This window comes from Bos indicus, chromosome 10, assembly GCF_029378745.1.
Source record: "Bos indicus isolate NIAB-ARS_2022 breed Sahiwal x Tharparkar chromosome 10, NIAB-ARS_B.indTharparkar_mat_pri_1.0, whole genome shotgun sequence".
NCBI classification, from domain to species: domain Eukaryota; kingdom Metazoa; phylum Chordata; class Mammalia; order Artiodactyla; family Bovidae; genus Bos; species Bos indicus.
The window spans coordinates 54360791-54383288 of record NC_091769.1 but is presented as its reverse complement, the minus strand read 5'-3'; the positions used below and the strand labels follow the sequence as shown (position 1 = coordinate 54383288).

The following is a 22498-nucleotide window of genomic DNA, read 5'->3' as shown; positions in this document are numbered from 1 at the left end:
CCACTCTACTCTTTCACCTTTATCAAGGGGCTCTTTAGTTACTCTTTGCTTTCTGCCATTAGGATGGTGTCATCTGCATATCTGAGGTTATTGATATTTCTCCCAGCAGTCTTGATTCCAGCTTGTGCTTCATCCAGCCCGGCATTTCGCATGGTGTACTCTGCACATAAGTTAAATAAGCAGGGTAACAATATACAGCCTTAACGTACTCCTTTCTCAATTTGGAACCAGTCCATTGTTCCATGTCCAGTTCTAACTGTTACTTCTTAACCCGCATACAGGTTTCTCAAGAGGCAGGTAAGGTGGCCTGGTATTCCCATCTTTCTAAGAATTTTCCACAATTTGTTGTGATCCACACAGTAAAAGGCTTTAGCATAGTCAATGAAGCAGAAGTAGATGTTTTTTCTGGAATTCCCTTGCTTTTTCTATGATTTAGCAATATTAGTAATTTGATCTGTGGTTCCTCTGCCTTCTAAATTCAGCTTGCTGGAAGTTCCTGGTTCATGTACTGTTGAAGCCTAGCTTGAAGGATTTTGAGCATAATCTTACTAGCATGTGAAATGAGCACAATTGTATGGTAGTTTGAACATTCTTTGGCATTGCCCTTATTTGGAGTTGGAATGAAAACTGACCTTTTCCAGTACTGTGGCCACTGCTGAGTTTTCCAAATTTGCTGGTATATTGAGTGCAGTACTTTAACAGCCTCATCTTTTATGATTTGAAATAGCTCCTCCCCTGGCTTTGTTCGTAGTAATGCTTCTTAAGGCCCACTTGACTTCACACACCAGGATGTTTGGCTCAAGGTGAATGATCACACCATGATGGTTATCTGGTGTGTGTATAACTTTTTTATACAGTTCTTCTGTGTATTCTTGCCAGCTCTTCTTAATATCTTCTACTTCTGTTAGGTCCATACCATTTTTGTCCTTTATTGTGCCCATTTTGAATGAATAGCAAGTCTGAAATCTAGTACATTTGTGTACTATTACATTGTCTTCTGGATAATTTACTAACAACCAGATTTTGGGAACATGATTTGTCTGTAAAGTGGAGATTCTCTGCAGTTGAGTTTATAATCATGCTACGTCATCTGCTGTAAATTCAAGGTCATCTTGAGAATTCTTTGTGTTGCTGCAAAGAACTGTATCAGAAGCTATCACCAAGGATAATGGCTTGGAAACAGTTCTATTTGAAAAATAAGTCACAGTTTTTGGTTTTGCTAGAATAGAACTTTATTTATGGTATCAAGATTTTTTAAAACGGTTTTATATTTTAAAGTATGCAATAAATTTTGATACATTGATCTTGGTAATATTTTCCCATATGAGAAGATTTTAGAAAACAATGTCAAGTGGCTTATAATTCAAAAGAGTTGTTTGACTTGATAATTCTCTGGAATTTCAGATTATAAATAAAAAACGAAAACAAATAAAACCATTTAAATTAGGATGAAACACATTTGTAATACAATTTTATGTCCATTAAAATTTGTTTGATTACAGAGAAAATATAGGCTAAAATTATGTGCTTATAAGTTCTAAAAAAATGACATCCTTGCTTTAAGAAAATGACCCTATTTACTTCCAGCTGCAGAATGAGTTTTGAGATACTTTGCTGTTTGGGATGAGGGGCTGTGTTGCTTGATTCAGGCTCCTTTCAGACCATCACTGCATACCTGGAAAATGAAGCAGATGCTGGTCTGTGGCTGGGTGCTGGTGGGAGTGTCTGGTCTTATTAACATGCTGTTTTATCTGAGTCACAGAATCACCCAAGTGAATGAGTCAGATGAAAAGCAAGCTATATATTTTCTCAAGCTCTGAAATCTGCCATATTTGACAGAAGTGATATTTAAACAATCATGTGGTAAAATCATTTTTTAACAAAAGCAGTTTTCATGTTCAGTTCTACATAATGAGAACATTCCAAAATGCATTGGCTCATCTTAACACTACTTTGCTCATGTAGAGAAAATGAATTCTGATGGTAAGATCCATATACAGATAAAAATATGTATACATATATTTGTATATATTCAATACCAGAGATGATCCTTCCCTGTCTGTTAGCAGTCAATTCATGTTTAAATGAAGAGATTTCTCTTTGGGAGTGTGGTTCATGTTCACACCTGATTTGACAAAATCTGATGGCCGGCACAAAGTACCTTCTGATTGTATGAAACTTTACAGAGCATCTCTCTGGAACGGACAACAATCTTACATGACAATGAGAGCGTGCATGCGTGGTTATTTTCCTTTGACAGATGAAGAACCAGGAACCCAGAGAGGTGAAGTATGTTGCTTCAGTTTAAACATTTGGTAAGTGATAAAAGCAGGGCGTTTCCCCTGAATGCTGGTTAACACAGAAGAAGATAAGACAGAGGGTGCATGGATCTGTGAATTACTTTCTCTAACCTGGGCTGCTGATATGATGTTTGGAAAGTGGCTTTGCTTCTGTCACTTATGAGATCCCTACCAGGTGCTGAAAAGTACACATGGTATTAGACCCCAGCAAACTGTAACCAACAGCCGGATACACTTTTTACACCTCTTGGAGTGTGTGTGTGTGTGTATTTAAGAAGATTCATAACATATATTTACAATTATCCCTAAATCACCAAAATACCATATTGAGAAATAGCTTTAACTTTTTTCAAGAGCATTTTTCTCTACAATCATTCCAATACAGGTATAAAATATATAAATACAGCCTTGGCACACTTTACCTTTGCAGATGCACTGGAACACTTTCCCTTTTGCCTTATTCTGCTCACCCTGACTTTTGATTGTTTCAAAATTCCTTTACACATCTCTAAGTTCCTTGAGGATGGGGATGGATTTCTTTGAAGCTGGCAACTCTCACCCCTTGGCCTAGACAGAGCTATGCGTATCACAGGCATTCAGTAAACCTTTGTTGAATGCACGCACAGGATTTTTATGTACTTCTATTTAGCTAAAGTAGAAGTCTATCTCTAGCATTTTGCCTAAAGAGTTTTGGATTTATAGCAAAATATTTTCATAGTAAACAGTTTTTTAAAAAGCATAAGAAACATGGTAATAAATTTAAAATGATGCACTGTAACTATTCTTTGGTAATTTTTAACAAATTATTTGGTTTTTTTGACTAAAGTGAAATACTAAAAATATAAAAATGCAACTACAGAAATTAGCTTAATCTGTAAACATAATAAACCCTGTAAACATATAAGTACTACATAATTGTGCAAGTGTAAAGAATGACTAGTAAAGGCAAGTATTATACATTTAACTTAGTTCTTCAAGGCATATTTAGGAATACTGCTTTGTCGAGCTTTAGTTTGAAGAAGGAATTCTTTTAACTAAATGAAAACAGTAAAGAGTAATGGCTCTATCAATGAGCCATAGGATATACAGGCAAGAGGGAGGCACTGATACCTTTCAACCTTCGCAAATCTGAATTTGCTTCACATGTCCTACGAACTACCTTGTTTAGTAAAACCGCGTACTAACAAAAGCCAAATACTTTTAAAATGAAGAAGTAAACAGCTTTTTGTAAGTGAATCAGTTGACTGAAAATATAGGTTACACACTTTCCAATATTTTTCCAAAAACCTGCTACTGCATGTGCAGTAGGCAGGTCTAAAAAATAATAACTAGCTGCAGGCAGCACTGAATATATTGTCGTGTACTCAGTATTGAAGTTTTTTTCCCCAAATTTCAGTTCTCCTTCTCAAAAAAATCACACTTTTCACACATGACACTTATCACAGGTATTCACAGTTATCATTTCAGTAGTTTAAGAAAGAACTGCCTGGCAAATACTGTAAAAGAGGTAAATCCAAGGACAAAACTCACGATTTCAGGCACACAGGACTTGGGTGTGAACTCAATCCTTGGGTGTGAACTCAAAATAGAACAAAACCACTATGTAAATGCAACACATTACTAAAATGAATGAAATAATGGAAAAGTTGTCATACTAGTTCTTCTAATTCGTTGACATGATTTTCTCCAATATCTGAGAAGCATCAATGGCCAAGGATTAGTAGTTCCTTGGAAAATTTTAAGTCAAGATCTTGCTTTAAAAAAAAGTGGCAGTAAAACACCATAAATGATTACTTAAAATCTAATCAACGCCATCAAAACCCTGAGTGTTCTCAATGGCCATCTGAAGTTTATCCCATAATTCTTCAAATGACTCATAGGGTGGCAAGTCCAGGCGATTAAAGCTGAAAGAACAGAGAGAAGCTGGTTATGACGGACAGTGACAAAGTGACAAAGCAAGCTCCCAGGGCAAACTATTCACAGTGCAGCTATTTGTGACAGAATGTTCCAACAACAGGACAAGACCTTTTCTCTTTAGGGAGAAGGAAGGTCTAGGATTGGACTCAAGGTGCGGACTCTCTTCCGGACTTCTTGGTGGTGACCTCTGACCTCCACCCTGACCTCCAAATGTTTGGGTTCCTGTCATTTGAACCTTCAAGAGGGAATGTTCTAGGCCTTTGTGGAATGGCTTATCATTCATGTGACGGAGGCAACATATCATCAACAGCTCAGATGTGTCTCTCCAGTGTTCAGCTACCTGGACTTAAAGCCCAAGCCTGCCTGGTAAAGAAACACCTGTTCCTGAGTTAGTCTTAATGTCTCTCCATCCTCTCCCTCCCATCCCCCACCTCCTTATCTGCCACCAACAAAGCACAGAGGGAACTAGACCTTCTGTGTCTAGACTGTGAAAGGACCTTCTCTCTCTGAGGACTTGGTTCTCTAGGGTCAAAGAAACTGCTTACCAGGTATGAGCTCTTGGCAGCTTCTCAGGTGTGCCCCACTGCTCAACTGTAAATGACTGTGGTCCGTTTGAGCCTACAAGGAAGAGAAGTTACTTTGGTTTCATTTAGCCTTTATAGGAGCTCCTGAACATTTCACAACTCACTTTTGCTAATGCAGAACTTAAAACACACAGATAATTCATCTAGTTTCTTTAAATTCGAAAGAAATAATGCTGTCTTGGGCTGATGACTTTACTGTCCAGCCACGAAATGAGGACTCCTATCAGTTCATCTGTATCACAGGTATCACTCTGACCTGTGGGGCATGTCTAATGGGACTTTTGCTGTTCCCCAGCCCTGCATTTCCATATACCACCTCTATCATAGGTACACAGAAAATGGGCGTTTTTTTGAGTTCCACTGAAAACAGCTTTAATTTTTTTCTGATTATTTTTCTCTATTGCTTTATTTTTTTGCAGTAAGATTATATAATAAAAGACGTAAAGATCACCTGAAATTCCACTGTTAAATCTAAGTAAACATCCTATCATTAATCTTTTTCTGCATATGCATAGAATTTTATGTGCATGTGTTCATTTATACATGCTACATTTTTCTCTTATTACGAACATTCTTAGAAACTTTTTCTTCCTTTGGAGTTTTATTCAATTATTCCTTTTGCAATTCTCAACATCCTTCAACCTCCCAGGTCATCAATGCTAACAACCTGATGAGTCACCTTCCATACTTTTCTCCATGTCTCAGACTCATATCCAAATATGTGTGTGAGAGTATAACTGTCAGAAGCAGTACTAAAAATACTATTTTCCATACTACTGTTTTCTCAAAAAGCACTGCTGTTCACACATCACCCATCACAATTATATCTACAGTTACAATTTCAGTACTTTTGTCATTGTATTTTCCATATTTTCCTGCCTCTTGATTCTCTCACCTGAACACTCCATTTGAAACACTCCCTATTAAGTCAACCAATATAAATATAACATACTTCTTCTTTCTTGGGGGGCTAAGCCACACTTCATATGGGATCCCAGTTCCACAAACAGGGCTCAAACCCGAGTGGAAGGGATCAAACCCCTGCAGTGCTAGTGTGAACTGCCAGGGAAGTCCCCGTAACATACTTTTTATTGGCTAGATAATACTGTATTGTAATATTAACATTCTGAAGCAACTTCTACTTCTTTTGTAAATTCATAAGAATTTGAATTTATAGTCTAACACTAATAACTCTGGACCTGTGTATGAGATACTGTGTTAGTCGCTTAGTCGTGTCTGAATCTTTGCGACCCCATGGACTGTAGCCAGCCAGGTCCCTCTGTCCATGGAATTTCCCAGGCAAGAATACTGGAGTGGATAGCCATTCCCTTCTCCGGAGGATCTTCCTGAACCAGAGGTCAAAGCTGGATCTCCTCCATCATAGGCAGATTCTTTACCATCTGAGCCACCAGGGAAGCCTGTATGTGAAATATCTCCTCCAAATTCCAAAAAATGCATGCCATCAGTGGGTGACTGTAGGTCTGGGCTGCATATAAGAGGACAGTGGAGCTAGAGATGGAGAGGGTGCTTGCCCTGCTTTGATTTTTCTCTACTGACTGGTCAAAGAGCAGGAGGAGAGAATGGAAGTCAGGGAAAACCACTGGAAAGACAAACCCAGTCAGGTGGAGAATGAGCATGTTGTTGAGTGGCAACTCTATAGTCTCATCCTTCTCCTTGGGAGAGAAGGGGCAGCTGCCTGACAGGTTTTGCAAACAGATGTTCAGTTAAGCTTAACAAGGAAACCACATAGGCCAAGGAGGGGATAGAAGGGCTCCGATCTTGGCTATACCTCCTCTGAAAGAGTTGTTTTTCTTAATATCTTTAAAAGCAAGTACATGCCATTCCAATAAACAGAATATTTGACTTTCTTTATTCCATTCTTTCCCCCAAATGTATTCTACTATGAAACACTCTGTATTTTGTTGTACACCTATTAGTACCCTGTGGAACTTTATATGCTGTCTATCTTAAACCATCGCACCACAGCAATGTTTTTTCTGTAACAGAATGCAGAATGGGAATCAAATCTAAAATTCAAGAATGGAAAGTAACTTGAATCATTTCCTGTGTTCAGTTTTCTCTTTTGCTATCTTACTGAGAGTCCCTTGGACTGCAAGGGGATCAAACCAGTAAATCCTAAAGGAAATAAACCCTGCATATTCATTGGAAGGACTTCTGCTAAAGCTGAAGTACTTTGATGCTAAAGCTCCAGTACTTTGGCCATCTAATGTGAAGAGCTGACTGACTGGAAAAGATCCTGATGCTGGGAAAGATTGAAAGCAAAAGGAGAAGAGGGAAGCAGAGGATAAGAAGGTTAGATAGCATCACTGACTCAGTGGACATGAATTTGAGCAAACTCTGGGAGACAGTGAAGGACAGGCAAGCCTGGCATGCTGCAGTTCATGGGCTTGCAAAGGGTTGAGGGTTGGACATGATTTAGCAACTGAACAACAAACAACAACAACAAAATAGAAGGTGTCCATATATTTTGATCTTCTGCAGTGTATCTAACTGTAATCATTTAAAACTATGAATTCTTTTTAATTAAATATTTGTATACATGAAAGAAGACTGAAGACTAGTCAGTCATGAAAAAGACAACTGGCATCAGCTCCATTTTTAAATGATCTACGGAAAATCCATACCATACAGTTCAGCAAATCCATTCATAGGCACACGGGATGTGCCAGTGACAAACTGAAGTAATCGTATTCTTTTTTCTGAGTCCATCATTAAAACAGCCTGCATAAAATATAAGCAGCATTTAGGAACATCACTGGAAAAAATGTTAACAAAACTACCCTTAAAAATATGTTACCAGAGTTTAGTTAGAGTCTGAATCATCACTTGTGAAATTTGCATGTTTCCTTTACTTCAAATTGTGTTTATGGTGGTTTACAAAGTTCTTGAGACTCCATTTCCAAGGCTTCATGGTAACTGTTGAGAATGGGGTTATAGCCTAACAAAGTGACAAAATTTCCTCTTGGCTGTGACTATGTGGCTTTTTAAATTTTTTTATTTACCGGAATTATTATTTAAAAATTGTATTTACTGGCATACCCATTTCTCTATCACATTCCAAGGAGCCAAGTAGGAGTCCCAGAGAATACACTGCAGGTTACAAGTTCCCTTGAAGAATCCCTTCTTTAGTAAGGAACCAAGAGCCTCTCTCTCAGCTAATACTGCCACTTACTACATTTTACTTATCTACAAATAAGTATGTATGAAGGTAAATGTATATAGTACAAAATAAAAAACAATTTTTGTGGGGCTATGTACTGGGTTGGCCAAAAAGTTCATTTGGTTTAAAAGTAAAATTTAAAAACATATTTTTCATTTTCACCAAGAACTTAATTGAATAACATATTCCCTAACTGAGCAAACTTTCTGGCCCACTCAATATATTTTTTGTCTTATCTATATGTGATCCACTAGTATAGGTAAATATGACTGAATCTATCAAAAAGTAACATAAGAAAAGGGAAACCTTCTATTACCTTCCAAAACCACTGGATGACTTGATGATTTATGCTGTAGCCATTTTTGTACTTTGTGTGTTCTCTCCAGTCATTCACATCCACATCTCCCAAGCCACACATCAGAAGCTACATAAGAAGACATGTCAAACTGTAGACAAGAAAAATCAGGGGTACAAAAGTCCTGTTTTAAGATAAAAGCAATATTTCTTACCTCTAGTTCATTTTCATCAAAAATTTTGATGAGATCCTGTGGTATCAGTTCAAAAAACCCCTAGAAGAAAGAATATATTTAAAACCCTAGTTAGTGGGGTCAATGGACAATTCCATACTTCAGTTTCTGGGTGGGAATGGAGAAATCCCATACCCACACAGATTCCTACCCCTACATGGTTCATGGGCTCTTTAACTGACATTTCAATGTCAGCAAGAAAGTACACGTTTGTTCTCCCATTGATTCCTCAAAGTGGTTATTTTCAAACCACCCTACACCTTTCAAGCTTCCTTCTCCACATCACCCTTTACAGCAGACAATTTCTATTTGAGAGAGAAAATAAAAGCAGTTCTGCTGGATGGAATTCCCTTCAACATTCTGCACCCCCACTTAGCACCAACATCCATGAGGGTCTTGTCCCCATTGCAGTGGAGAGAGGGACCACTTCCTCTCTGTGCTTCATTTGTTTCCCCAAGGATGTCTTCACCAAACCTTTACTAGCTCACATTTTTTTTTTTGTTTAAGATTTTTTGGGGGATGTGGATCATTTTTCAAGTCTTTATTGAATTTGTTACAATACTGCTTTTATGTCTTGGTTTTTTGGCCACGAGGCATGTGGGATCTTAGTTCCCCAACCAGAGATGGAACCTGCACCCCCTGCATTGGAAGGCAAAGTCTTAACCACTAGACCATCAGGCAAGTGCCTATTAACTCACTCTTGATGCATCTAAATTTGTTCAAGCCATATTTACTTTCAAAACAAAATAAGAAAGCAAACCCCTCTTTCTTCTCTTCACACCCATGTTCTGGACAGTGTTACTACACATTACCAAATCCACTTGCTCCCCCTCATCCCTCAACCACTGGAATCTGACCTCTTCACCAATGCTTCCCTGAAACTGTCTTGGAGAAAGTCAAAGACAACTTTATGGCTACATCTAAGGAATACTTACTAGTTCCCTATCTTATCTGACTTCTCTATACTATGATATTGTTGACAATACCTTTGTTCTTGAAACTGTCTGCTGTTGATGGTTTTCCTCTTATGTCTCTGCCTTTGCTGATTTTCTCTGATGTCTCCTTTCTTCCTGTCCATTCCTTAAATGTTGGTGTTCCGACATCCCCATGTGTGGCCATCCACTTTCACCATTCTTACCATTCTTTTGAATTTTCCATCTTGTTTAGTCCACAGCTTCACAGAAAGCAGACAGTCCCCAGATCTCCATCCTTTAAATCACCCTGAGCTATAAATCTCCTTTCCTGAGTATCATTCATGTGCATGCATAGCTCCGTTCCCACTGTCCTGATCATTTCCCCTGGGGTGATTCCAGCACTTGTTCAACTAGTCTCTGCTGCTTGTCTTGCCCTCCTCTAGCTTACTATTCATTCATATCACTTCCAGAAAAATCTGAGCAAAATATACACTGAATCTTGGTATTTTATTGTTAGCAGTCTTTAATGCCACCTTCCTTCCTCACTGGACTTCAGAGAAAACACCAAACAAATAGGCCCCTCATCATCTGGTTCCTCCCATCTCTCCAGACTTAGTTCACCTCTTGCATCCCCATTGGCTCAGATGGTAAAGAATCTGCCTGCAAAGTAGGTGACCCAGGTTGGATCCCTTGGTTGGGAAGATCCCCCGGAGAAGGGAATGGCTACCCACTCCAGTATTCTTGCCTGATGAATTCCATGGTCAGAGAAGCTTGGCAGGCTACAGTCCATGGGGTTACAAAGAGTCAAACACGACTGGGCAATTAACACTTGCATCCTCTCATCCAGTACAACTGCCTGTATTTTCTCTAATGTGTGCCCAGTTTGTCTTATTACTAGACTTTACATGTGCCGCTCCCTCTGTTTGGAACTGTATTTCCTTCTTCTCTGTGGCTGGCCAATCCCTCTACCCCTCCCATGGCCCTGCCCCCACCTCTCCCTGTTCTGGTTTCTACCTTTCTTCTCTGCTCACCTAGTACTATGGGCTTCCCTGGTCCATTTCACCCTTAGATTCTCTGCTCCTCGACAACAGGACCTACGTCCTTTTGCCTTGCATAGCACCAGACACACGGTCAGTGCTCAGTATTGAATAAATGAAAAAGTGTGTGATATTTAACAGAAGACTTTTAATTAGCTTAGGAAATGAGTGCCCTGGCAACAGCCTAAATGTTCATCAATTTGGAACTTTAAGTGACTTATGAATTTACATGATGAATAAAATACAGCTACAAAGAAAGGTCACTATGTATCTTGATATGTAAAACACCTCCAATAAGTATTTGACAAGAGAAGAAAAAGAGTCACAAACCAACATGTATGGCATGATTCCATTTAGGAAAAGACATAAACGGCATGTTCCAGGGGTTCCCAGGGGCTTCCCTAGTCGCCCAGATAGTAAAGAATCTGCCAGCAATGCAGGAGAGCTGGGTTCAATCCTTGGGTTGGAAAGATCCCCTGGAGAAGGGAATGGTTACCCACTCCAGCAATCCTGCAAGGAGAATTCCACAGACAGAGAAGCCTGGTGGGCTACAGTTCATGGAGTTGAGAAGAGTTGGACATGATGAGTGATTAACACTTTCACTTTTCAGGGGTTCCCAACCCCTGGGGCATGAATAAGTGCTGGTCTGGGGAACTGGGCCACACAGCAGGAGGTGGGGGTGGGCGAGCCAGTGAAGCTTCATCTGCTATTCCCCATGACTTGCATTACTGCTGAACTATCCCTCCACCTGACCCCAAGATCCACAGAAAAACTGTGTTCCATGAATCAGTCCCTGGGGCCAAAAAGATTGGGGTCTGCTGATATATTCCACGCTCTTGTCCCTTTGTTCACCTATGTTTACTTAAGGTGAGGGGAGGGGACTATAAAAGGTGAGGGGGGATCCATGCTACGGAGGACTGTTTATTGCATGGACTTCTTGAATGACTGCTTTTTAACTCAACATCTATTCATTTAATACTCTGTTAGTATGAAAACAAGGGCTTCCCTTGTAGCTCAGCTGGTAAATGCGGGAGACCCCAGTTCAATTTCTGAGTCAAGAAGATCCCCTGGTGAAGGGATAGGTTACCCGCTCCAGTATTCTTGGGCTTCCCTGGTGGCTTAGCTGGTAAAGAGTCCACCTGCAATCTGGGAGACCTGGGTTTGATCACTGGGTTGGAAAGATCTCCTGGAGAAGGCAATGGCTACCCACTCCAGTATTTGGGCATGGAGAGTTCCATGGAGTGTATAGTACATGGGGCTGCAAAGAGTCAGACATGACTGGTGACTTTCACTTCACTTCAGTATGAAAACATGGGCTTCCTTGGTGGCTCAGACAGTAAAGAATCTGTCTGCAATGCAGGAAACCTGGATTCGATCCCTGGGTGGGAAAGATCCCCTGGAGAATGAAATGGCAACCCACTCCAGTATTCTTGCCTGGAGAATTCCATGAACAGAGGAGCCTGGTGGGCTACAGTTCGTGGAACTGCAGACTTGGACACGACTGAGCGAGTAACACTTTACTTCAGTATGAAAACATAATTCAAGATGGCTTTAAAAAGCAAATCACATACTACTTTTTTCTCTGATACAATAAGGTCCCTTTTTTCTCTGATATGACAATGGACTGTGCTTTGAAACTATAGGATAGGAAACAAAAGAAAATGAATACCTCTTTAAAAGCAGCCATTTGCTTCTGGATTCGGTTTACAAATCGCCACTGTATTACAAGACTAGAAGAAAGAAAACATTTTATCTTTTTCACAGGGAATAAGAAAAGATGTTAAGGTACACTTATTCTGGTTAGAAACAAAAAATAAAGACTAGCTAAGTCCAAGGCAAAAACTGAATGAGTGAGTAAAAGTATAGAATTGTTATAGAAAAGAATATTGAGACTCTGACTCTAGAGAAAGAAAAAGAAGATACAAAGAATCTTCACAGAAAGAAGTACAAAATTATTTCCAGTGAAGTATTTACTAAAAATAGTAAAGTATAACAAAATACTTACTAAATATATTCCTTTTTGTTCTTATTGGTGACAACTATTTCTGATCCACCACTTTTCAACTCATGTTGATGTGTCTGAAATTAAGCATGATACCTTGTACATTATTTTAGTGAAAAAAATAAAGTATACATATTACAGTTATACAAGAAGCCTGGTGTTTTAAATTAAATCCACTCAAAAGCTAAGGAAACTTGAAATATTAGTTTTACTAAAATACGTATGGAATGAGTCAAAAGTCAAAGAAGCAGAAATTCTTTCTGAGAGACAGCTTTTGTTACAGGAAAATAAATTTTAAAATAGAATGCAGAAATGTGTTGAGTATATGCATTATTTAATGTCTAAATTTATGAAATTTTGCTTAAGTTATTAAACTTAAGTTTAAAGCTTCACAATTTATGTACCATTTAAATAAATCAAAATTTACAAACCTGTCCAAAAAGTTCTTCATCTATGACAAACCTGAGGTCCAATTCTGTTGGATCATTTTCAAGAATCCATCTTAATGAATTGTAATACTCACTATCCTAGATGGGATAAATTGCATATTTAAAATTTGTGTACAGAAAGAAGATACCTGAATCTGCAAAGAAAGTAACCGAAGGTCTGAATAACTGGACAAAAGACGAAAGGTCAGATGGATCTCTTTTACACACACACACACACACACACGTTACAAAAAGAGATGAATAGTAAGTACATGAGTATAAATACAGATATTGGGACTTCTCTGGCAGTCCAGTGGTTAGGATGCCATACCTCCACTGCAGGGTGGGTGCGAGTTCCATCCCTGGTTGGGGAAGTAAGATCCAGCATGCCACAGGGTGTGGCCAAAAAAAAAAAGCATTTATCAATAGCATGGTGCTGCTTAAAAGTTTAGAAGTCTATTTCTGTTTGGAAGCAGTGGAGGTACAGATTTTTATTATCCAGTTAAAGGGTCAGTTCTGAGATATATCCTAACTTCCATGACATTCAGGGGCTCTCAGCACCAGTCCATATGGCCAATGAGACTGTGTTTGAAATGATTAAGTAACTCTGAGGAGACTGCTATTTATACTTGGCCCTAAATTGAAGAAAAATCTCAAATTAAATACAGAACCTTAATTTTCTAACTCCAATAACTATGCAGTGTTATGATTTATAAAGAACTATACTGTTCAGGGGCTTCCCACGTGCCACTAATGGTAAAGAACCCACCTGCCAATGCAGGAGACATAAGAGACGCAGGTTCAATCCTGGGTTGGGAAGATCCCCTGGAGGAGGGCATAGCAGCCCACTCCAGTATTCTTGCCTGAAGAACGCCACGGACAGAGAAGCCTGGAGGGCTATAGTTCATAGGGTCGCAAAGAGTCAGACACGACTGAAGCAACTAAGCATGCGTGCACATAATGTTCATACTGATAATATGTCATGAGAAAGGGACTTGGTGCCATGGAAGAGGCCTTGGAATCCATGTGTTCTACACATTTCTATGATGCTATTCAGCATGGGTTATAAGGGTATAGTCAAGGATTTAATTCTTGGGTTTCTGTTTCTATGTAGTAGCCTAATTTCAAAACTTTGCTTTGGACTGCCAGTTTGAAAACATGTCATTCATCACAAATGATCACAATTCAAATACTGACACAACAGACACACAAAATTATTGTATATAGCATGCTGAAGTATTTAGGGAGAAATTTACTCATACCTGAAACTTTCTTTGAAATGCATTAAAGAAATAAGATGGGTTGATAGATAGGGAGCAGGCATGTGGATAGGTATGTCATAAAGTAAGTATGGATAAAAAGCCAATTGTGGAATCTGGGTGGTAGATATACACATATCCGCTGTAAAACTTTTTCAACTCTATTATATGTTAGTAAATTTTCCAAATAAAATGTTGGGGGAAATGTTCATTTATATTCAGAACATCCATTGATTTCATCATTAAAAAGTAAGTCTTTAAGATATTCAGTTGCCTGTTAAATTATACTTTATATGATAAGTGAAAAAAACATACCACTGATTCCATATCATGAAGTGTTATTGGCTTGTGCAGCATCATCTTATAAAATGGACGGATGAAAAAACCTTGCAAAAAATCAAATATATTTAAAATGATTACCAAGCAAAAGAAACCAGATAATTACATACCAAAAAGTTTTATGCTTAATATTAACAATCTGAGTAAAGTAAATCAGAAAGAGAAAAATAAATATTGTATATTAGTGCATATAAATGGAATCTATAAAAATGGTACTGATGAACCTATTTGCAAGGAATAGAGACACAGACATAGAGAATAGACTTGCAGACACAGTGGGGGAAGGAGAGGGTGGGATGAATTGAGAGAGTAGCATTAAAACATATACACTAACAGAGGGTGGTACTAAGATGGCAGAGGAATAGGACAGGGAGACCACTTTCTCCCCCACAAATCCATTGAAAGATCATTTGAACGCTGAGCAAATATCACAAAACAACTTCTGGATGCTGGCGGAGGATACCAGGCACCCAGAAAGGCAGCCCATTGTCTTTGAAAGGAGGTAGGACAAAATATAAAAGGATAAAAAGAGAGACAAAAGAGTTAGGGATGGAGACCCATCCCAGGGAGGGAGTCATAAAAGAGGAGAAGTTTCCAAACACCAGGAAACCCTCTCACCGGCAGGTCTGTGGGGAGTTTTGGGATCTCAGAGGGCAACATAACTGGGAGGAAAAAATAAATAAATAAAACCCACAGATTACGCGCCTAATTGCAACTCCCAGCGGAGAAGTAGCCCAGACGCTGGTGTCTGCCACCAGCAAGTGGGGGCTGAACAGGGAGACGCGGGCTGCATTGTGTAGGGTAAGGACTGGGCCTGAATGCCCTGAGGGCAATCTGAGGGAGCTAACGTGAGATAGCAACCCAAACCAAGGGATAGCCAGAGAGGGAAAAAAAAAAGGAAAGAACAAGAAAGAACTTTCCGGCAAAAAGCTTTAACCTAAGGCACTGCCGGGTCTGCTCACAGAACAAAGAGCAAATACCAGAGGAGAGCTAGCCAACAGTGGACCAGCCCATCCTCCACGGAGGCAGAGAGGCAGGCGGGCGACAGCCAGAGCCAGAAGGCAAGGGGCAAACTCGGCCCCAGAGATGGCATCCTCCACCACACTGCAAGCAGGCTCCCAGTTGCTAACCAAGTCTTTCTGGGATCCTGGACAGTTGACATCTGCCAGCAGGGTCGCAGCCAGAGATCAGCTCCCCAGAGGAGACACAGGGCACACCCGAGACGGCGCTCCCACTGCGCACCCAGGAAACTGAGCGTCTAGGATGGGGGAGGTGATAAGACGCACTGCCCCACCTGGGGAGTGTGCACTCGCCAAGCACCTGGTTACCTGAGCTGCTCGGACCAGGGAAGGGCACAAAACGCAGGCCCAACCAAGTCTGTGCCTTTGTGGAGTACCCGAGAACCTGAACCTGAGTGGCTTAGACCTGTAAAGTGCACACAACCTAGGGCCGCCTTAGACAGTTCCCCTGCAGAGCAACCTGGAGCCTGAGCAGTGTAGACCAGGAAAGCACACATGCTGTGAGTGGGAGCAAACCCAGTGTGGCAAAGACACTGTGAGCACTCCCCATACACAGCAGTGATGTTTGTTTGCAGTGTGTTCCTCCCTCCCCACAGCACAATTGAACAAGTGAGCCTAAATAAATGACCACTTTCGCCCCCTTGTATCAGGGCAGAAGTTACATACTGAAGAGACTTGCAAACAGAGGAAGCCAAAATAAAGAAGAGGGAACCACTTTGGAAGTGACAAGTGCAACAGATTAAAACCCTGTAGTTAGCATTGGCTACATTGGAAGGGACCTATAGACCCTGTGGGAGAAGGCAACGGCAACCCACTCCAGTACTCTTGCCTGGAAAATCCCTGGACAGAGGAGCCTGGCAGGCTGCAGTCCATGCAAAGAGTTGGACATGACTGAATGACTTCACTTTCATTTTTCACGTTCATGCATTGGAGAAGGAAATGGCCACCCACTCCAGTGTGCTTGCCTGGAGAATCCCAGAGACGGGGGAGCCTGGTGGGCTGCCGTCTATGGGGTAGCACAGAGTCAGACACGACTGAAGTGACTTAGCAGCAGCAGCAGCATAGACCCTGGGAAGAAGTATAAGCTGGAACAAGGAACTATCTGAAACTGAACTGACCCCACACTGCCCTCAACAGCTCCAGAGACATTCCTAGATATATTTTACTATTATCATTTTTTAATTTTTAAGTTCCTTATTATTCCTTTAATTTTCCTTTTTAAAACCTACTATCATCTTGCAAAAAAAAAAAAGACCCTATTTTTAAAGCACATTTCATATATATATATATATATTTTTTTATAACTTTTGCGATTTTTTTTAATACTGTATTTTTGAGAGTCTAACCTTCACTCTAGATTTTTAATCTTTGCTTTTTGGTATTTGTTATCAATTCTGTACCTTTAAGAATTCAATCATCAGTACCCATTTTTACTCAAGAGTGTGATTACTGGCTTGATTGCTCTCTCCCCTTTTGACACTCCTTTTTCTCCCCCAGGTCACCTCTATCTCCTCCCTCCCCCTTCTCTTCTCTACTTAATTCTGTGAATCTCTTCAGGTGTTCTGGGCTGTGGAGAACACTTAGGGAACTGATCACAGGCTAGACTGGTCTCTCTCCTTTTGACTTCCCCCATCCTCTCCTCCTGGTCACCTCTATCTCCTTCCTCCTCTTCTCTTCTCTATGGAACTCCATGAAACTGTCTTGAGTGTTCCAGACTGTAGAGAGCAAATAGGGAATTGATTACTGGCTAGACTGCTCTCTCCCCTTTTGATACCCCCTCTTCTCCTCCTGGTCACCTCTATCTCCCTCTTCCCTCTTCTCTTCATGTAACTCTGTGAACCTCTCTGGGTTTACCCCACTATGGAGAATCTTTTCACCATTAACCTAGATGTTTTATCATCGGTGCTATATGGATGGAGAAGTCTTGAGGCTACTGTAAGAATAAGACTGAAAGCCAGAGGTAGGAGGCTTAAATCCAAAACTTGAGAATACCAGAAAACTCCTGACTCCAGGAAACATTAATCAACAAGAATTCATCCAAAAGCCTCCATACCTACACTGAAACCAAGCTCCACCCAAGAACCAACAAGTTTCAGAGCAAGACATACCAAGCTAATTCTCCAACAACACAAGAACATAACCCTGAGCACAAAAATACAGGTGGCCAAAAGTCACACCAAACCTACAGACACCTCAAAACTCACTACTGGACACTTCATTGAACTCCAGAGAGAAGAGATCCAGCTCCACCCACCAGAACACCAATGAAAGCTTCCCTATCCAGGAAACCTTGACAAGCCACTCATCCAATCCCACCCACAGGAAGGAACCTCCACAATAAAGAGGAACCACAAACTTCAAGCATACAGAAAGGCCACCCCAAACATAACAACCTAAACAAGATGAACAGGCAGAGAACTATTCAGCAGGTAAAGAAACATGATAAAAGCCTACCAAACCAAACCAAAGAGGAGGAGATAGGGAGTCTACCTGAAAAAGAATTCAGAATAATGATAGTAAAAATGATCCAAAATCTTGAAAACAAAACGGAGTTACAGATAAATAGTCTGGAGACAAGGATTGAGAAGATACAAGAAAAGTTTAACAAGGACCTAGAAGAAATAAAAAAGAGTCAATCAATAAGGAATAATGCAATAACTGAGATCAAAAGCACTCTGGAGGAAACCAACAGTAGAATAACTGAGGCAGAAGATAGGATAAGTGAGGTGGAAGATAGAATGGCAGAAATAAATGAAGCAGAGAGGAAAAAAGTAAAAGAAATGAGGACAACCTCAGAGACCTCTGGGACAATGTAACATGTCCCAACATTCAAGTCATAGGAGTCTCAGAAGAAAAAGACAAAAAGAAAGGCCATAAGACAATACTTGAGGAGATAATAGTTGAAACCCTCCCTAAAATGGAGAAGGAAATAGCCACCCAAGTCCAAGAAACCCAGAGAGTCCCAAATAGGATAAACCCAAGGCAAAACACCCCATCACATATATCAATCAAATTAATGAAGATCAAACACAAAGAACAAATATTAAAAGCAGCAAGGGAAAAACAACAAATAAATCACAAGGGGATCCCCAAAAGGATAACAGCTGATCTTCAATAGAAACTCTTCAAGCCAGAAGGGAATGGCAGGACATACTTAAAGTGATGAAAGAGAAAAACCTACAACCCAGATTACTGTACCCAGCAAGAATCTCATTAAAATATGAAGGAGAAATCAAAAGCTTTACAGACAAGCAAAAGCTCAGAAAATTCAGCACCACCAAACCAGCTCTTCAACAAATGCTAAAGGATCTTTTCTAGACAGGAAACACAGAAAAGGTTTATAAATTCAAACCCAAAACAACAAAGTAAATGGCAACAGGACCATACTTATCAATAATTACCTTACTGAATATCAATAATTGAATGCCCCAATCAAAAGACAAAGACTGGCTAAACCGATACAAAAATAAGACCCCTATATATGCTGTCTACAAGAGACCCACCTCAAACATAGGGACGCATATAGACTGAAAGTGAAGAGCTGGAAAAAGATATTTCATGCAAATGGAGACCAAAAGAAAGCAGGAGTAGTAATACTCATATCAGATAAAATAGACTTTGAAATAAAGGCCGTGAGAAGAGACAAAAAAGGATACTACACTACATAATGATCAAAGCATCAATCCAAGAAGAAGATATAACAATTATAAATATATATGCACCCAACATAGGAGCACCCAATATGTAAGGCACATGCTAACAAGTATGAAAGAGGAAATTAACAGTAACACCATAATAGTGGGAGATTTTAATAACCCACTCACACCTATGGATAGATCAGCTAAACAGAAAATTAGCAAGGAAACACAAAGTTTAAATGATACAATGGACCAGTTAGACCTAATTGGTATCTATAGGACATTTCACCCTAAAACAATGAATTTCACCTTTTTCTCAAGTGCACATGGAATCTTCTCCAGGATAGATCACATACTGGGCCATAAATCTACCCTTGGTAAATTCAAAAAATTGAAATCATCTCAAGCATCTTTTCTGACCACAATGCAGTAAGATTAGATGTCAACTACTGGGGAAAAAAAAAAAACTATTAAAAATACAAACATATGGAGGCTAAACAACACACTTCTGAATAACCAACACATCACAAAAGAAATTTTTAAAAAATCAAAATATGCATAGAAACAAATGAAAATGAAAATACAACCCCAAACCTATGGGATTCAGTAAAAGCAGTGCTAAGGGAAAGGTTCATAGCAATACAAGCCTACCTCAAGAAACAGTAGAGAAATCAAATAAATAACCTAACTCTACACCTAAAGCAACCAGAAAAAGAAGAAATTAAGCACCCCAGGGTTAGTAGAAGGAACGAAATCATAAAAATTAGGGCAGAAATAAATGAAAAAGAAACAAAAGAGACCATAGCCAAAATCAACAAAGCTAAAACCTGGTTCTTTGAGAAGATAAATAAAATAGACAAACCATTAGCCAGACTCATCAAGAAACAAAGGGAGAAGAATCAAATCAACAAAATTAGAAATGGAATTGGAGAAATCCCAACAGACAACACAGAAATACAAAGTATCATAAGAGACTACTATCAGCAACTATAAGCCAATAAAATGGACAATTTGGAAGAAATGGAAAAACTCTTAGAAAAGTATAACTTTTCAAAACTGAACCAGGAAGAAATAGAAAATCTTAACAGACCCATCAAAAGCACAGAAATCAAAACTGTAATCAGAAATCTTCCAACAGACAAAAGCCCAGGACCAGGCTTCACTGCTGAATTCTACCAAAAATTTAGAGAAGAGCTAACACCTATCCTACTTAAACTCTTCCAGAAAATTGCAGAGGAAAGTAAACTTCCAAACTCATTCTATGAGGCCACCATCACCCTAATACCAAAACCAGACAAAGATGCCACAAAAAAAGAAAACTACAGGCCAATATCACTGATGAACAAAGATGCAAAAATCCTTAACAAAATTCTAGCAAACAGAATTCAACAACATATTAAAAAGATCATACATCATGATCAAGTGGGCTTTATCCCCAGGATGCAAGGATTCTTCAATATTCGCAAATCAATCAATGTGATACATCACATTAACAAATTGAAAGATAAAAACCATATGATTATCTCAATAGATGCAGAGAAAGCCTTTGACAAAATTCAACATCAATTTATGATAAAAAAAAAACCCTCCAGAAAGCAGGCATAGAAGGAGCATACCTCAACATAATAAAAGCCATATATGATAAACCCACAGAAAACATTATCCTCAATGGTGAAAAATTGAAAGCATTTCCCCTAAAGTCAGGAACAAGACAAGGATGCCCACTCTCACCACTACTATTCAACATAGTTTTGGAAGTTTTATCCATAGCAGTCAGGGAAGAAAAAGAAATAAAAGGAATCCAGATTGGAAAAGAAGAAGTAAAACTCTCACTGTTTGCAGATGACATGGTCCTCTACATAGAAAACCCTAAAAACTCCACCAGAAAATTACTAGAGCCAATCAATGAATATAGTAAAGTTGCAGGATATAAAATTAACACACAGAAATCCCTTGCATTCCTATACACTAACAATGAGAAAACAGAGAAATTAAGGAAACAATTCCATTCACCATTGCAATGAAAAGAATAAAATACTTAGGAATAAATCTACCTAAAAATACAAAAGAACTATATATAGAAAACTATAAAACACTGATGAAAGAAATCAAAGGTGACACAAATAGATGGAGAAATATACCATGTCCATGGATCAGAAGAATCAATATAGTGAAAATGAGTATACTACCCAAAGCAATCTATTGCAATTCTAAAGCAATTCAATGCAATCCCTATCAAGCTACCAACAGTATTTTTCAGAGAACTAGAACAAATAATTTCACAATTTGTATGGAAATACAAAAAACCTTGAAAAGCCAAAGCAATCTTGAGAAAGAAGAATGGATCTGGAGGAATCAACCTGCCTGACTTCAGGCTATACTAAAAACCAAAAGTCATCAAGACAGTATGGTACTGGCACAAAGACAGAAACATAGATCAATGTAACAAAATAGAAAGCCCAGAGAGAAATCCATGCACCTATGGACACTTTATCTTTGACAAAGGAGGCAAGAATATACAATGGAGAAAAGACAATCTCTTTAACAAGTGGTGCTGGGAAAACTGGTCAACCATTTGTAAAAGAATGAAACTAGAACACTTTCTAACACCATACACAAAAATAAACTCAAAATGGATTAAAGATCTAAATGTAAGACCAGAAACTATAAAACTCCTAGAGGAAAACATTGGCAAAACACTCTCTTACGTAAATCACAGCAGGATCCTCTATGACCCACCTCCCAGACAATGGAAATAAAAGCAGAAATAAAAAAATGGGACCTAGTTAAACTCAAAAGCTTTTGCACAACAAAGGAAACTATAAGCAAAGTGAAAAGACAGTCTTCAGAATGGGAGAAAGTAATAGCAAATGAAGCAACTGACAAACAACTAATCTCAAAAATATACAAGCAACTCCTGCAGCTCAATTCCAGAAAAATAGGTGATCCAATCAAAAAATGGGCCAGAGAACTAAACAGACATTTCTCCAAAGAAGACATACAGATGGCTAACAAACACATGAAAAGATGTTCAACATCACTCATTATCAGAGAAATGCAAATCAAAACCACAATGGGGTATCATCTCACGCCAGTCAGAATGGCTGCTATCCAAAAGTCTACAAACAATAAATGGTGGAGAGCATGCAGAGAAAAAAGGAACCCTCTTACACTGTTGGTGGGAATGCAAACTAGTACAGCTACTCTGGAGAACAGTGTGGAGATTCCTTAAAAAACTGGAAATAGAACTGCCGTATGACCCAGCAATCCCACTGCTGGGCATACACACTGAGGAAACCAGAATTGAAAGAGACACATGTACCCCAATGTTCATCACAGCACTATTTACAATA

At 39.2% G+C, this 22498-nt stretch overlaps 1 protein-coding gene across 4 annotated transcripts in view; it reads right to left on the bottom strand.

Annotated features, from left to right (window-relative positions):
* Positions 1-1443: 1443 nt before the first annotated feature.
* The window catches only part of NEDD4 (NEDD4 E3 ubiquitin protein ligase), a 145974-nt gene continuing 124919 nt past the window's right edge, over positions 1444-22498 (bottom strand). For all 4 annotated transcript variants that reach the window (XM_019968787.2, XM_070797500.1, XM_070797499.1 and 1 more), the window contains 9 exons: positions 14465-14535; positions 12894-12989; positions 12466-12539; positions 12130-12190; positions 8492-8551; positions 8299-8406; positions 7447-7543; positions 4763-4835; positions 1444-4204 (listed from right to left, as the gene is read on the bottom strand). In XM_019968787.2, the coding sequence (XP_019824346.2) occupies positions 4102-4204; positions 4763-4835; positions 7447-7543; positions 8299-8406; positions 8492-8551; positions 12130-12190; positions 12466-12539; positions 12894-12989; positions 14465-14535 (743 nt within the window). In that variant the 3' untranslated portion in view covers positions 1444-4101. The remainder of the gene's footprint in view (positions 4205-4762; positions 4836-7446; positions 7544-8298; positions 8407-8491; positions 8552-12129; positions 12191-12465; positions 12540-12893; positions 12990-14464; positions 14536-22498) is intronic.